This window comes from Labeo rohita, chromosome 24 (assembly GCF_022985175.1).
Source record: "Labeo rohita strain BAU-BD-2019 chromosome 24, IGBB_LRoh.1.0, whole genome shotgun sequence".
Classification (NCBI taxonomy): domain Eukaryota; kingdom Metazoa; phylum Chordata; class Actinopteri; order Cypriniformes; family Cyprinidae; genus Labeo; species Labeo rohita.
This window is the reverse complement of record NC_066892.1, coordinates 24,243,129-24,261,122: the sequence shown is the minus strand read 5'-3', so window position 1 is coordinate 24,261,122 and position 17,994 is coordinate 24,243,129. Positions and strand designations below refer to the sequence as shown.

General features: G+C 28.6%; 2 protein-coding genes across 11 annotated transcripts in view; one reads left to right on the top strand and one right to left on the bottom strand.

Moving 5' to 3' along the window:
* abi1a (abl-interactor 1a) overlaps positions 1-7,443 on the top strand; it is a 71,752-nt gene extending 64,309 nt beyond the window's left edge. For 5 of the 9 annotated variants that reach the window (XM_051098252.1, XM_051098255.1, XM_051098256.1 and 2 more), the window contains 2 exons: positions 4,208-4,393; positions 6,207-7,443. In XM_051098252.1, coding sequence (XP_050954209.1) covers positions 4,208-4,393; positions 6,207-6,382 — 362 coding nt within the window. In that variant the 3' untranslated portion in view covers positions 6,383-7,443. Of the gene's footprint in view, positions 1-1,083; positions 1,171-4,207; positions 4,394-6,206 lie in introns of all 9 variants that reach the window. The other 4 variants (XM_051098250.1, XM_051098251.1, XM_051098253.1 and 1 more) reach the window with 1 other exon arrangement.
* Positions 7,444-9,734: 2,291 nt separating this feature from the next.
* On the bottom strand, positions 9,735-17,423 carry pdss1 (prenyl (decaprenyl) diphosphate synthase, subunit 1). Of its 2 annotated transcripts, none has more exons than XM_051098264.1 (11): positions 17,221-17,423; positions 16,743-16,798; positions 15,169-15,295; positions 14,940-15,070; positions 14,709-14,850; positions 14,401-14,512; positions 14,208-14,317; positions 14,042-14,122; positions 12,223-12,336; positions 11,977-12,057; positions 9,735-10,324 (listed from the first exon to the last, which is right to left on the bottom strand). In XM_051098264.1, exons 1-11 carry the CDS (start codon positions 17,362-17,364, stop codon positions 10,184-10,186), a joined length of 1,239 nt encoding a protein of 412 aa, XP_050954221.1. In that variant the 5' UTR covers positions 17,365-17,423; the 3' UTR covers positions 9,735-10,183. The 2 variants fall into 2 exon arrangements, with proteins under 2 accessions (XP_050954221.1, XP_050954222.1); XM_051098265.1 differs by having other exon boundaries at positions 14,940-15,067.
* Between the last annotated feature and the right edge of the window lie 571 nt (positions 17,424-17,994).

Here is a 17,994-nt window from a genome sequence, read left to right as displayed (position 1 = left end):
TCACTACTGTCTGGCTGTTTAATTTTTAAGTTTCTCTCTTCATTTAAAATTGAATGATTATATTATAAATGGAATGTTGATCACAGAATACATTTTTGGAATATATTACAACACTAAACTGTTTTTACATAAATAATACATATTATTATTATTATTATTATTTTTTTTTTTTTTTTTTTTTTCATATTTATTATTAATAGTGTTCTTTCTTTTTTATTTATTTATTTTATTTTATTTATTTATTTTTTGCTTTTTCACTGTGAAGGCCTTTCACATTTATTTACATTTTTTAAATGGTATTTTTATTATTTTTTCCTGGAAACTGTCATTTTAGTTTCCTGGACATTTTAGTTCAGTTGTTTTAAATTTCAGTTGAAATGTTTTAAATTGGAGCAGTCAGGCCTGAAATAAACGTGGAAATTAATACAATCTTTAATGGGGATTTCTACAATAAATGTGTAGTTATGATAAATTGAAAATATTATGTTTAACTACAATATTTCACCAGTCTGGGTTATTACAGTAAACTAAAACTTAAAAAGGGAAAAAAAAAAAAAAAAGTTAACTGAAAGGAACTGAAATTATTATATATAAACTTAAACTTATTTTATTCCAGCAAGTTTCCAAAGCATCATTCTAATTTTTGTTCAGTGTAACTTGAGGTACTAAAATAATGAAAACTACAACTATATAGACATGTTTATCAAAAAAAAAAAAATGTAAATATTAACAAAAAAACGAATGTCCTCAATGATCCTAAAACACGATCGCTAGTACTTACTCATTGTGATATAATAATTTTCTCTATAAAATTATTTTAAATCCTTCTCCAGTCCATTTTGAACCACTAGAACAACAACGAGAAGTTATGGGAACCCTGCTGATGTTTGTGATCAGATCACCAGAGAGAATGTCATTTCACTCTTTCTATATCTATGAGAATCTCTGTTTCTATAAGATTACAGCTCCCCCACCACTTTCATGTGGGACTGATGTTTTTTTTTTTTTTTTCTCTCTTCCTGCTTTCTCTTTTTCCTCTTTGTGTTTGCTGCGTGCTTGTGTTTTGTGATGGGTGGTGTTCAGTGTCTATGGCCCCCCCTCCTCCACCCATGCCTCAGCTCACGCCACAGATCCCGCTCACAGGCTTTGTGGCCAGAGTACAGGAAAACAGTAAGTCTGACGGCCACGTTTCCCCAACGTTCCTCACCCTAGCATGTGGATGTGTTTGAGGTTTGCTGCATGCTGCCCTCATCTCCGTTTCCATCTGTATGTTTGTGCCATAGTTCATTCTGCAGGTCAAAGAGTGCACGCATATTGCCATTGTTCATTCCGTAAAGACTTTCCTAAAAGTGTGTCACACATTTACATAAGTGTGTATTGCTTTATGTAACCTGAAAGAGGCTTAATATGTTTGCAGAAAGACTTCTTGAAAGGTACTCATTGTTTTTTGGGGTTTTTTTCCACATGTTACATTCTGGATTACATTGGGATTTAATTTTGGGTGTATTCAATGGCAGTAAAGCATGTCTTGTGTATAGGCTTCCCCTGTGTGTGATATTAGACACTGTTTCATTCATTCATTGAGCTGCATTTGTGTACAGATTTGTGTTTGAGTTATAGCCAGCAAGTTTCAGGTAGGGCTAAACCACACTGGTGCATCATGGGAAGTATTGAAAGCTTTTAACTAGCCCAATGTTTTGCATTGGTTAACTCGAGTTTTGCTGACAGCGATGTGTTTAATACAAGGTCGCATGAACAACGTTGCAACAAAAGCGCACTTTAAGTGCATTTTATTTCTCAGAAAGGTGGATTGGTTTAGGAAGAAGCTCTTATTGTAGGTTTTGTCATAACAGAAGCACAAAGTGTTTTTTGCTGCCCTCTCGTGATGCATTCTGGTATTGTGATGAATTTTTGTTGAGGTCCTTTCATAAAGCTAGACTTTTGACTGAGCACAAAGTCTGATCAACTTCTTATTCAGGCCAAGAATTAAGTTTGTTTGATTAAGTCAGTTCATATTGGTTTTATGTGCCAGGTGAGTTTATCTGAAATGTATAATAAAAAACGTTAAAAAAAAAAAAAAAAAAAAAAAAAAAAAAAGGGCTGCTATATATTTTAAAATATAAATACCCATTTATATTATGTGAGGAGAAGGTTAGACATCATATTATGAATAATAATAATATGACAAATAATTACATATGAACAGTAGGTTTAATAAATTAATAATTATACATAATTTATATTTTTATTAATTGACATTAATTGATATTTATATATATTTTTTTAAGTCATATCACTGTACTGAAGCCAAAGCAGACTAATCAATTGTTAATTCTGAAATATACCTTTTTTTTTTTTACCTCCTGTTAATACTGTCTAAACCTTTAAAACAAAAATGCATATTGATGTCAATTAGTGTTGTTTTAGTATTATTAATATACTATTATATTTTAATCTTTATAATTAGCTTTATTTTTCAGTTTTCATTTAAATTGAATTACTTTTTTGTAGATTTTTTTGTTTTTTTGTAATTTCTATTAGTTTTATATTAATATTAATAATAATAATAATTATTATTATTATTATTGTTGTTGTTGTTGTTGTTTTATTATTATTATTATTGTTGTTGTTTTATTAATAATAATAATAATAATAGTATTACAAATAATTACATATGAACAATTGGTTTAATAAAATAATAATGTACATAATTAATAGTCATATCACTGTACTTAAGCCAAAACAAATTAAATAATTCATTTTTATAAAAAAATAATAATCATTTTATAATTAGTAGTAGTAGTAGTAGTAATAGTAATAGTTATTATTATTATTATTATTATTATTATTATTATTGTTATTGTTGTTATTATTATTATTATTATTATTATTATTATTATTATTATTATTATTATTATTATTATGAAGAAGAAGAAGAATAAAAATAGTCATAAATGCATATAAACAAACAGTTGGTTTAATAATTTATTATACATATTTTTTTTTTAATTGTGTCACTGTACTAAAGTCAAAACAAATAATTATTGATGTCAATCAGTTATTTTAGTATTGTTGTTATACTATTATATTTGTAATATTTATAGTTAGCTTTTATTTTTCAGTTTTCATTTCAATTTAATGATATTTATATTTATTTTTTATATTTATTGTTTTGTCATGTTTTATACTACTACTACTACTGATAATAATAATAATAGTAATAATAATAATAATTATTATTATTATTAAAATATTACATATGAACAATTGGTTTGATAATTTATTAATTATACATAATTGTAAATTTCAGTTTTTATTCAGTGTAATTATTTTATATTTATTTATTTTTTGTTAAATATAAAATTAGTTTATTATTATTTATTATTATTATTATTATTAATAAAGATAATTACATTTAAACAGTTGTTTTAATAATTATACATAATTGACTTTTTTATGTCGCTGTACTGAAGCCAAAGCAAATTAAATTGTCGAATCTTTTAAACCAAAAATATTGATGTCAATCAGTGTTAATTTAGTATTATTAATTTACTGTTATCAATATACATAATATACTACTATTAGTACTACCATAATAATCTTTATAATGAGCTTTTATTTGTAATTTTATACCTTTTTTTTCTGTTTTAAATATTTCTAGTTACATTTTCCCCCCAGTTTTAGCTTCAGTAGTTTAAGTACTTCAGCTATTGGCCAAGGCAACATTTCTAATTCATGAAAGTTACATTTTTTAACAAAATGAGTTCAGAAGCAAAATAAATGTGATGAATGTGTTCAAAATATAAAAATGAAAACTATTCTGTAACCCACAAGCACTCTTTTGTGGCCTTCTAGTTTGCGTGTTTAGTGTGTACTGTGTAGTATGTAGTATAGTGAGGAATGATTACATAATATTGCTGTATTTTGGATACTTAATTCAACTAGTCACTAGTTGCTATCTGTGAGTACTCCATACATGTACAGTAATCTCCATAGATTCATAGATGTGGGTGTGATTTATGTATTCCAACAGACATGAGCATTTCTGAAAATTCGCTGTTGTTCATGCATGTGTACTAACCAGTCTGCATGAGCATGTGTGCATGGTGAGCAGCTGGATCGCATGCCCAGCGCCACACGCCAACATGGAGCCCGTGGTTTTATTGTGCGTCTCTGAATCTGACTGTGTTATTTGCTGGATGTCCAGTTGCAGATACCCCGACTCCTCCCCCTCCCCCTCCCCCTGATGACATACCCATGTTTGACGAGGCTCCGCCTCCACCGCCGCCTCCACCAGTCGACTACGATGATGAAGAGGCGGCTGTAGTGCACTACAGTGACCCCTATGCAGATGGAGATCCTCAATGGGCCCCCAAGTCCTACATTGAGAAAGGTCAGGATTCTCTTAAACATCAATGCTGAATGTTACCGAGTTTTATTTCTCTACTGAAATGTAATTGTATTTATTGATAAGTAATTTATGTAACATTTTTATTGATATTATTTTGTTATTACATCATTTATATTATATCAGTATAATCATTAACGTGATTTATTTTTATATGTATTTTTATTTTTGTTGGTGGTGTTGTGTTGTTATATTTAACATAGTTTATATATTTATTTTATGTATGAACATTTATTCTGAAATTATATTTATATACACATTTGTAAACACATTTCCAAAATTGTATTTAACATGTAACTTTGTTTATATTACTCATTATTATTATTTAATTATCTTTTACACATGTATAAATAACATTTTATTATTATTATTATTATTATTATTATTATTATTATTAATATGTAATAAATGGTATAGTAGTAGTAGTAGTAGTATTGTATTAAATAAATCTATTTTATTAACATATATTTATAGTTATTAAAGTAATTATCATGTAATCATGTAATTATCATGTTATATTTGCATAAAATGTATATTATATTATTAAAATGTATATTTATTAAAATAATTATCATGCAATTTATATTGCATAAAATGTATAGTATAGTTTTTGAATAATAATAATTATTATTACTTTTCTTTTACTATTTATTATTAACAATTATTAAAATAATACTACCTATTATTATTATTATTATTATTATTATTATTATTATTATTATGTTGAATAAATGTATTTTATTAACATTTATTTATTAACATCCATCTATATTTATTAAGATAATTATCATATGTATATTGTATTTCTAAATTATTATTATTATTATTATTATTATTATTTTATTGTTATTATTATTATTATTATTATTATTATTATTAATAATAATAATAATAATAATAACCATTATTATTTTATGGATTAGCATCATTTTTAATTATATGATTTTTTTTAGAATTAATTAACATTTTTATGATTGGTTAACATATGTAAATTATATTTAATAAAATTGTTAATAATAATATATTTATCAATAATAATAATAATAATAATAATAATAGTAATGATAATAAAAATGTAAGAATTATATGCTATTAAATAAAATGGCATATTATTATTATTATTATTATTATAGTTATTAAAAATAATAATAATAATAATTATTATTATTATTAACCATTATGTTATGGATTAGTATCATTTTTCATTGTTTATAGATTTTTTTAATTAATTAATTATTAACATTTTTATGATTAATTTAATGAAATTGTTTTGAATAATATATTTATCAATAATACACATGTATATTGTAAAATAAATAAAACAAATGTATGATGCAATAAAATAAATTTCTTCGACATATTAATCATAATAATATATGAATAACTATGTTAATAATAAATACATGACATGTATATTATTTTTTTAATTTATTATTATTATTAAACATTATTTTATGTATTAGCATCATTTTTTAAATTATTTATAGGTTTATATATATTTGTATATTTTTTAATAATTATATACATTTTTATGATTAGTTAACATGTAACTTATATTACTGAAATTATCAATAATAATAATAATAATATCAATAAAAATATAATGGTTACATGCTATTAAATAAAATGGTATAATAATAATAATAATAATAATAATAATAATAAAGCTCTTCATTGAACTTTAGTGTCTTTTATCATATTGTTGTTGCCTAAAAACACCTTTGATGTAGCACACAGTCTAAATTGGCATATTTATTGTTTTAATAACTGATATTTCCTACGTCTTTGATCTTTACAGTGGTTGCCATCTACGACTACACCAAGGATAAGGATGATGAACTGACCTTCATGGAAGGAGCCATAATCTACATCATCAAGAAGAACGACGACGGCTGGTTCGAGGGCGTTTGCAACGGCGTCACGGGTCTGTTCCCCGGAAACTACGTGGAGTCGATCATGCACTACGCCGACTGAAGGGACCTGACCGACAAATCATACACAACGTAACAATCAGATCTTGACCACAGCATAGAGCGTGTACAAGCGTGTTCCTGACAAATGGCGAATCATAAAAATCGATGAACCTTACTTTGTGGTGATGGGTGGATGTGGGCAAATAGGGATGACCAACATAATGGGAGGAAGTCAGTGTACATAAAACGAAAGTTAGCCTGTGGGTGTCTATAGTGAATGTCAATCACAGTATCTTCAACAGTCAATACAACATGTGAACATGTAAAGTAGATGATTGTCTCTGCTTTTATGACATTTCCAACTAAAAGTCTGCCATTTATTTGGTTTCCTTTTATATCTTCTCTCCATTCACAAAGAAATCACTCATTCTTATAAACTAATTCATTTTAATGTTTTATCTCAAAGCACCACATCATTGCCCCAAAGTGTATCAAAATCTTAACGTAAAGCATGCATACAAAATTGAAATATGTATTGTAACCTAAACGTTAAATTCCATTCTGCTTTCGTCTTTCTATTATTTACAGTACACACTTTTTTTTTAATATAGGCATTTGTAGACTACTTATTTTTATGCTCTAATTTTTAGTTTAATATTGATATAAAAATCTTGTTTTTTTAATTTGGGGTAATGAATGCAAAGCACAGATTTTTTTTTTTTTTTCTCCCCTGAAGACTTAAAGAAGTCTCTCCCTACATTTTAATATTTTTTTTTAGTCAAAGCCACAATGACTAAAGTATTTGCTACAATGAACAAACATGAATTCTATGTAGATAGCTTTAATATTTAGTCTGTAAAGTATCGAAGTATCTAAAGGTCTCTAATCAATACATACAAATCACGGTTTTTAAAATGCTGGACTTTTTTTTTTTTTTTTGATGTCATGGTCCTGTAATTGCCACATTATTTTCCAGTACCAATACTGTGGTTGGCGCATTGAACAATGAACTGAGGAGTATCAGAATCACAGTCTTGAGATGTGAACTGGTCTAGTTACTCAACTCAGGTCTGGCATTAATTCCTACTTTTAAATTTTTTTTTTTTTGTCTCTTTCAATTTTCCATGAGTCATACTGTCTGAGAACTGATTACAGAGATTTCATTAATGTACGTCTGACCGCTGTCAGCCATTTCAGGTGTTTAAAGCTAATGCCTTCAGACTTTTTTTTTGTCATAATGAAACATTTGAAGTGTTCCAACTGAACTCCATGTGCACAGAGGCTCGTCTCAGTGCAGAATTTGTATTTATAATGTTAATTGAAATTTAATTGTACAGTCTTTTATAATAAATCATTCTATGTAAAATGTGTGTCTGTTAATTTACGTTTTTTGGATATGTTACCTTTTTTAATTAATTTAGAGCCAGATTATTACCATATTATATACCATATATTATTATGATTATTATTATTACCTTTTTTAAATTAATGTAAAGCCAGATTATTACGTTAGACCATACATAACCCAAATGTAAAAAAAAAAAACAGTTTTAAAAATTATTCATTATTATTATTATTATTATTATTATTATTAACCTTTTTAAATTAATGTCGAGCCAGATTATTACCATATACTACAAAAAACCAAAATGTAATAAAAACAGTTAAAAATGAATAATAATAATAATACATTTTTGAGCCAGGTTATTACCATATACCATACGTAACCCAAATGTAATAAAAACTGTTTTAAAAAATATATGATTATTATTAATACTATTATTACCACCTTTTTTAATGTAGAATCAGATTATTACTATATACTGTAATAACCCAAATGTAATAAAATATATATTTTTTTATTAAATTACTAGATATACAAGAAATACATGTTTTTTTTAATTAAATTGTTTTTAATGCATAGTAATAATAACAACAAATATTAGAAATAAACTAATTTATTTCCTACATAATAATGATAATTATTATTATTATCATTATTATTAACCTTTTTTAATTAATGTCGAGCCATATTATTACCATATACTATACATAACCAAAATGTAATAAAAACAGTTAAAAAAATTAATAATAATAACAATAATAATATTACTACTACTACCTTTTTTGAGCCAGATTATTACCATATACCATACATAACCCAAATGTAATAAAACATTTATTTCTAGAATATATAGTAATTTAATTTAAAATATATTTTACAATACAATATTTTACAATAATAATTATTGGAAATAAACTAATTCATTTCTCAATAATAATAATAATAATAATAATTATTATTATTATTATTATTATTATTATTATTATTATTATTAATATTATTGTTCAAACATTTAGGGATGTACTAAATAAATTACTAGATTGAAATAAATGATTTTTTAAATTACATTATTTTTAATGCATAATAATAATAATAATAACAACAATAATAATTATTATTATTATTATTATTGTTATTATTATTATTATTATTATCTTTTTTAAATTAATGTAGAGCCAAATTATTACCATATACCGTACATAACCCAAATGTAATAAAACTTTTATTTCTAGTATATCTAGTAATTTAATTAAAACTATATATTTTACAATACAATATTTTACAATAACAATTATTAGAAATAAACTAATTCATGTCTTAATAATAATAATAATAAACATTATTATTATTATTATTATCATCATCATCATTATTATTATTGTTTAAACATTTAAGGATGTACTAAATAAATTACTAGATTGAAATAAATGATTTTTAAATTATTATTTTATTTTTATGGCATTTTATGGAATGTTTCTTTTTTTCCTCAATAGGGACAATACGAGTCAATACCTTATGTAAGTAAATAGTCAGCGAGGTTTAAGGCCTTGGTTGCTGGTTAGATTAAAATAAATAATTTTTTTAATGAAATTATCCTTAATGAATAATAAAAATAAAAATAATAACTGTTAGAGATAGATTCATTCTTCAGTTTTATGAAATTTAATGACATAAGTTTTAAATATTATTACTATTATCATTATTATTTTTACTACTACTACTACTACTACTACTACTACAATAATAAAACTTAGGGATGCACTAAATAAATTAGAGATTGCATAAATTATTTTTAATGCATAATAAAAATAATAATATTAACAACTTGTATTTGCAACCAAAAGCAGATTTATCCTGCATTTTTATGAAATTTAAGGTCATAAACAAATAAATAATAATAATATAACAATCAAACATTTAGTGACATACTAAATAAATTACTAGATTAAAAATTTTTTTTTTTTCTTTTTTTTTTTATGAAATGTTACATAGCAATATTGAATATTTTATGAAATGTTCTTTTTTCCCCAATAGTGACAAGATGGGAAAATACGAGTCAAACAGGACGTTTACTTTAAAAAATACCTTATTTAATTTGAGTAAATAGCCAGTGAGGTTTAAGGCCTTGGTTGTTATTAAGCACTTGATGCAAAAGTACATTAACAAGAACATCTTAGATCTTAGACATCAAAGACATTTGGCCTTTCATAGTGTGGACGGATGTTTAAGCGAGCATCTGTAACGGATGCACATAGACACACACACGTGACAGTAGCACCTCCGTCTGTGCCACACCTGGAATTACAATGATTTCGCAGAGTTTTTCCTTCCATACCATTAAAGCACCTCTCACAGAGGTTAACGGAGTTCAGGGCTCTGCGTTTACAGTACGGTAAAGCATACAGTGACAATAACGTAAATGATTCTTTGATCTCTGGTGCCCCGGCGTGTCTCTCTGTCTCACAGCAGGGCTCTGCAGAGGTGTAGCTGCCTGAGTGTGAAGCTCTGCGTCCAGGCTCACTTGTCCCTGCGCAACACCAGCTCGGTCAATTGGATGAGCGCGTCTCGCTCTGTTGACGGTCGCAGCCGGCTGATCTGCTGAATGGCCTCTTGGCAGTAGTGCTGGGCGAGGTAGTTAGTCTGTTCCACACCGTCACTCTGTAACATGCAAAATAAGATGAGTGAGTGCTGTTCAAAGCTAGTTATAGAAAGTTCTGTAATGCTACTTTATTCTAATTGGATCACAAGAAACATCAAAAACATGTCCAGGACATATTCCTAAGAACTAGGAGTGACAGACAAATATAAATATATATATACACATACATATATACATACATATATACACACACACACATATATATATACACATACATATATACACACATATATACATAAATATACATATACATGTATACACACACACATACACACATATATATATATATATATATATATATACACACAGTGGGTACAGAAAGTATTCAGACCCCCTTAAATTTTTCAGTCTTTGTTATATTGCAGCCATTTGCTAAAATCATTTAAGTTCATTTTTTTCCTCAACCCCATATTGACAGAAAAAACACAGAATTGTTGACATTTTTGCAGATTTTTTAAAAAAGAAAAACTGAAATATCACATGTTCCTAAGTATTCAGACCCTTTGCTGTGACACTCATATTTGACTCAGGTGCTGTCCATTTCTTCTGATCATCCTTGAGATGGTTCTACACCTTCAGCTGTGTTTGATTATACTGATTGGACTTGATTTAATATATATATATATATATATAGATATACATATAGATATAGATATAGATATATATATTAAATGAACGAATGTGTTATGAATCTGCACATTCAAAACATGAAAATTGAAATAAACCACTTTTTATTTAAAAACAAGGCAAATTAAATCACTGACAAATTAATAGAACTATTTAAAACCATTTCATTCATGTTTTCAAATTTTTCTAATCTTTTTTATTACAAAATAAATTGACAAAGCCTAAGGTTTATTTATTTATGTTTTAGAATGATATAGTAAATAGTAATAAAAAATAATTAAAAATAATTAAAAACATTTTAAATATCTGCCAGTTGATTTTCTGCCCACTTGTAAATTTTCTTTATCATTTTGTCAAATGCATACATTTTAAAATATTTTTACCATCTAAAATAACTGTTTTCTATTTGAATATATTTTAAAATGTAATGTATTCCTGTGATTTCAAAGCTGAATTTTTAGCATCATTACTTCAGTCACATAATCCTTCAGAAATCATTCATAATATCTGATTTGCTGCACAAAAAACATTTATCGTTATTATTATTATTATTGCTGTTATTATTACTATTATGTTGAAAACAGCTGAGTAGAATTTTTTCACGTTTCTTTGATGAATAGAAAGTTCATAAGAACAGCATTTATCTGAACTAGGATTATTCTGTAACATTATAAATGTCTTGATCATCACGTTTGATCAATTTAAAGCATCCTTGTTAAATAAATGTATTAATTTCTATAATTTAGTATATAATGTTACAAAAGCTTATTATTTCAAATAAATGCTGATCTTTGGATCTTTCTATTCATGTAAGAATCCTGAAAAAGATGTACTCAACTGTATTAAATATTGATAATATTAAATGTTTCTTGAACAGCAAATCAGATATTAGAATGATTTCTGAAGGATCATGTGACACTGAAGACTGGAGTAATGATGCTGAAAATAAAAGCGAAATAAATACAATTTCTCAGTATTTTTGGATATGCTGTGAAATATGGAGAAATACTGTGATTCTCCTTACCTTCAGGACATATTGCCAGGCCCGATCCACATCTCCATCAGAGCTGAAGCGTCTCATTATCATTGCATGCAGCTCAGGAAACTGAAGAGTGAAATCGATTGGGAGGACTTTAAAAAAACCAAACTTTGTTACAGTTAAGTTTATGGCTGTAATAAACCAAGTCAACCATTAGAGGTGATTCCCCTGATTCTACTTCAAAGAAGTGACTTTATATTGTGAGAGCACAGATGGGTTTAGCTGTCGTACCTGTTGACAAGCGAACAGAACGGGACCAGTGGCCAGACCCAATTTGAGATCGGCAGCTGACGGCTTCCCCAGGAGGTTTGCACTGGAAGTGAAGTCCAGAATGTCATCCACAAGCTGAAAAACACAACACAATTAACTTTTTACTTGACTTTTACATGACAGTTCTTATTACAACATCATAATTTAAGACAAAACAACGTGAACTTTAATGAATCATTCGTAATGAATTAATAAATATAAAAGGCACAGATTTCTGTAGCCACAACCTAAAAGCTGGTCTATATTTTTAATGCTTAAAGTTGCAGTGTATAATTACTGCACAATTATGGTAACTGTTTGTATAAGCAACACCAGGGTGAAGTGTTTGTGCAGATCTTATCTCAATAAGTGTTGCTAGTGAAGCAATGACACACTGAAGCTGTACCTAAAAGAACCAGAAGAAATCTCCACTGCTGACGGTTGTGTTCATTAATAATTAACTATAATAATCATTGCCTATATTTGTACATCCGCCAACAAAACAGCCGTTATTAGCTTTGTGATAATAGGCCACAGCAACAGCCACAACTTTATGATAAGTGATCTCAAAACAGCTCACAAGTACAGAATTGTTTTTTTGTTGTTGTTGTTGTTTTGTTTTGTTTTTGTTTTTTGCTTCTTACAGCACATAAACAGTCAAATATACACAAAATGATGCCACAATTCCTGTCTTGGCAAGTATTCACATAAACACTCTTAGAAAACACAGTTATGTCTTACATGAAAGCAAAGTTGAGAAAAAAAAAAAACTAAATGTATCAGTATACTGGATCTGTGCATTAGGTCTTAAAGTGACAGCAGTCTAAATCTCAACAAATTAGAATATGGTGACATGCCAATCAGCTACAAAGGTTTCCTGAGCCTTCAAAATGGTCTCTCAGTTTGGTTCACTAGGCTACACAATCATGGGAAAGACTGCTGATCTGACAGTTGTCCAATCATTGACACCCTTCACAAGGAGGGTAAGCCACAAACATTCACTGCCAAAGAAGCTGGCTGTTCACAGAGTGCTGTATCCAAGCATGTTAACAGAAAGTTGGGTGGAAGGAAAAAGTGTGGAAGAAAAAGATGCACCACCAACCGAGAGAACCGCAGCCTTGAGAGTCTTGTCAAGCAAGCAGATGAGAAAGCAAGTTTTGTATTTCATTTGGAAACCAAGGTCCTAGAGTCTGGACGAAGGGTGGAGAAGCTCATAGCCCAAGTTGCTTGGAGTCCAGTATTAAGTTTCCACAGTCTGAGATGATTCAGGGTGCAATGTCATCAAGTGACATCAAAGTCACTGCACCCGTTTACCAAGAAATTTTAGAGCACTTCATGCTTCCTTCTGCTGACCAGCTTTTTAAAGATGCTGATTTCATTTTCCAGCAGGATTTGGCGTTGTCAAGAGGAAAATGAGAAACAAGAGACCAAAAAATGCAGATGAGCTGAAGGCCACGGTCAAAGAAACCTGGGCTTCCATACCACCTCAGCAGTGCCACAGACTGATCACCTCCATGCCACGCCAAATTAAGGCAGTAATTAAAGCAAAAGGAGCCCCTACCAAGTATTGAGTACATATACAGTAAATGAACATACTTTCCAGAAGGCCAACAATTCACTAAAAATGTTTTTCTTATTGGTATATGAAATATTCTAATTTGTTGAGATAGTGAATTGGTGGGTTTTTGTTAAATGTTTGTTAAATCTTATTTATAAAATACACAAACATATAAACAATAGGAAGGACCATATTAAATATAAAATCCAAGGAGAATTATTCACACATAAACTGAAAAATTACCTGGAATGCAATGCCAACGTTTCGTCCATACTGATAGGCGATCTCATGCACCTCCGGATCAGAATTCACTAAAATTGACACCTAGAATTTAAATGAAATAAAACTGGTGTTTAACTTCTTTTTCAACTCTGAACTTCAATTTATTATTAAGACAGAACGTACATACTGCTTTACAACTGTTAGCAATGAGACTTGCAGTCTTCTTAAAGGTTTTCTCAAGGTAGTGTTTGAATCTCTCGTTTTCATTCTCTTTAGACCCCAGCTGCATGAATTCACCTGGAATTTAGCAACGAAAAATATAAATCACACTCCCAATTTGTAAAACATATATCTTATGTATCAAATCCAGACTGACTTACCTCGCACAAGGTCTTCTACGACTTGTGACAGCACAGACACTACTGTATTGTTCCCAATACGTGCCAATGCCATGGACGCCGCTGACAGAATGAAATCTCCAGCCAGGATAGCCTAACAGTTTCAGATAAAATAAATATTATTGCTTATTTTCAAATCACTAACAACATGCAATGGTTCTAAACTGATTTTCCTTTTGATTTCACACTGAACATCAAGTTTTTATGAAAGCGAAAAACAACAGAAACTCCTAAAAGACCCACTAGGTGAAAACCACCAATCTATTTTAGGATCAGACAGGTTTACTCACTTTTCTCTCTCCCCAGACTTTATTAATGGTGTTTTTCCCACGTCTCGTGTCCGAATCATCAATAACGTCATCATGCACCAGGCTGGCAGTGTGGATCATCTCAGAGATCATAGCGATAGAGCGCTGTGCCGGCAGCAAAACCCTGAGGACATCGGATCTGACTTATTAACACTGACTGATGCATTACATTACGAATACACACACACACACAGCATTGAAGTGCTTTCTCACCCCTCTTTATTGCTGTGTACGTTACAAGCTCGAGCCATCAGGATCACAATCATGGGTCGAAAGGCTTTTCCCTTCCCATCAAAATAATAATCACACAGCGCTTTAAGTTCCGCTTTAGAGACGAGCAACTGCTGAAACGGGAAGTTCAAAAGGTCAATTTCAGTGCTTTGCTTTATAAAAGGCATGAAATGGTATAAAACGTTACATTAGGAACAGGTTTTTGGTGTACCTTTTTTATGTCTTCATATAAATTTTGCAAGTCTTTTTGTGCTAGGGAGAAAGGATCTTTGAGCTTTGCATCACTGCGTATACTGCAACAGACTTGTGGTGTTGTGTACAGACATCTATTCCTGTGCCTGAAACACAAACATGTAAATGTAATTTCATGAACATATTAAAAATCCAGCAAAAAAAGATTTATTTTGTTAATAAAAAAAAAAAAAAAAGTTATATATATATATATATATACACATTAATTATTAATATATATATATATATATATATATATATTCAAAAGTAAGAAGGTATGCATAAGAGATCAGGGCTAGTTGACATACTTTGTATCTTTAAAAAATATTTTTATTATTAAAAATAAATAAAAATACATACATAATATGTGAAATACACTACCAGTCAAAAGTTGAACAGTAGGATATTTGTAATATTTTCTTTAAAGAAGTCTCTTCTGCTCACTAAGCCTGCATTTATTTGATCCAAAGTACAGCAAAATTAAAGTAAAATTTTGAAATATTTACTATTTTAAATAACTGTTTTCTATTTGAATATTTTTTAAAATGCAATTTATTCCTGTTATTTCAAAGCTGAATTTTTAGCATCATTATGCCAGTTATTCTAATATTCTGATTTGCTGGGGTTTCTTAATTATGTTGCTGAGTAGATTTTTTTTAGACTTCTCTGATGAATAAATGTCTTTATCATCACTGTTTATAAATCATCCTTGCTAAATAAAAGTATTAATAAAAGTTAATGCTGAATGTAATAAACTGTTAAATATTGATAATAATAATAATAATAATAATAATAATGATTATTACGATTATTATTAATAATAATAATAATAATAATAAATGTTTTTGAACAGCAAATCAGCATATTAAAATGATTTGAGGACTGAGGACTGGAGTAATGATGCTGAAAATTTAGCTCTGATAACAGGAATAAATTACATTTTAAAATATATTAAAATAAAAAGCAGCTGTTTTAAATAATAATATTTCACAACATTACTGCTTTTGCTGTATTGCGGATCAGATAAATGCAGACTTGGTGAGCAAAAAAACAAAAAAAAAAAACATGAAAAATCTTACTGTTCAAAAACTTTTGACTAGTAGTGTATAACAATTTAAAGATAACTGAAATTAATATTTTAATATTTTTTTTGAAAACTGTTATGCATTTAATTCATGATTCTTTGATAAATAAAAAGTTACAGCAGTAATCATTAATATTTTTGTAACATTTTAAATGTTGAAAAGTCTCTATTGTCATTTTGGATCAATTTAATGCATCATTACTGAATAAATGTATGCATTTCTACACTTTTGGAACACTAATGTATGAAACTGTTCTGTAATGAATTTTAATAATTTTTATGTAAAAACATGGAAGAAATATTTTGTAGACATAACTGAAATTTTGACCCTTATATCTAAATGATACAGTCCTTGTGACACCTTCCTAAGGTGACAACTTACTCCGATGTCCTTACACATACCAATTTGAATGAATTAGTACTGTAATAGCACTGTATTAATTTTTTTCACATATGTAAGATTAACATACCTTGCAATAGTGATTGGTTTGTTAAAATTATATACAGGTCCCTGCCAGAATAAAACCTGAAAAACAAAAACACCAGATCACATTAAGTTAAAAAGAAGTGCAGTACTGTTCTCAGGACATAGTGTGTCTTAACATTTGCCAGTACATCTTAAGACATGCACAACACAAGACTTCCTATCCAACATTCTTCTCCACCAGTGACTTTCAATGCAACAGTGAGCAGTGGGAGTGTCTCAGCTCTTACACATAAAAGTTCTTGACCTTTAACATACAAGAACTAGAACTAGAGTTCATTCAAGACTACTGTCGTTCCTTACAAACACGACTGCATATACATTTTATTATATAAGAATTTTAACACTATTACAAAGCAAAACATTCGCATTCCTAATGTAAACCGAAATGCATAAGGCGGATATCTGTCATTCATTGGCTCACACCAGTGACCTTCATCTCTGTGCATCAGTGCGCTCGCTACCTGTGTCGCAGCGGTGGAACCATCTGTTCTTCTGCCTGCTGAAGTCGCATGAGTGAAGGCTCTTCTGCTGAACCCACAACACCAGTCCAAAAGTACAGAAGCCCCAGTGCTGCTCCTCCAGCATCGGCTCCACGGCACCGCCATGCTACCACAACGAAGAGCAGCACATGCCCAGTGACGTCACGTTACCGACAGCCGCATGAACCGGAAGATACTCTCACGTAATGTGCTGCTGTAGAAATTGAATAAATAGGGTAAAAGACTTGCAGGTAACATAGTAGGGTTCTGAGATAGGCGTGGTTTAGTGGCCCATAACTTGTCTCTAATTGGTCAGGTGCGGTCATTCAAAATAATAATAGTAAATTATTGTAAATAATAATTTATTATTTACAATTATATTGTTACAATTATATCAGTTATAATTACTATTATTGTTGTTGTTGTTGTTGTTATTATCTATTTTAATTATTTCAGTTATTTCTATTTTAATTATAAATAGTTACATGGTAAAAATATTATAAAATATAAAGTTAATAAAATAATTAAGTACAAAAATATTTACGTGAATAATTACAGCAATAATATATCATAAAATAGTTGGATGTTTATTATGTTGTTGTTGTTATCTATTTAAATTTTTATTTAATTATAAAATATAATAAAAGTTAATAAAATAAGTAAATACAAACATATATACATAAATAATTATAGCAATAATAAAAAGTTAAGATTTTTAGTTATTGCATAAATAGTTACGTTTATTGTTATTGTTAT

What these genes read in the sequence shown, in the direction of transcription:
- pdss1 (XM_051098264.1), bottom strand. Translation starts at nt 17,364, where the DNA reads ATGGCGGTGCCGTGGAGCCGATGCTGGAGGAGCAGCACTGGGGCTTCT. An exon ending in TATATGAAGACATAAAAAAG is followed by an intron (nt 15,071 to 15,168) that starts GTACACCAAAAA and finishes TTCCCGTTTCAG; the next exon opens with CAGTTGCTCGTCTCTAAAGC. An exon ending in CGTAGAAGACCTTGTGCGAG is followed by an intron (nt 14,318 to 14,400) that starts GTAAGTCAGTCT and finishes GCTAAATTCCAG; the next exon opens with GTGAATTCATGCAGCTGGGG.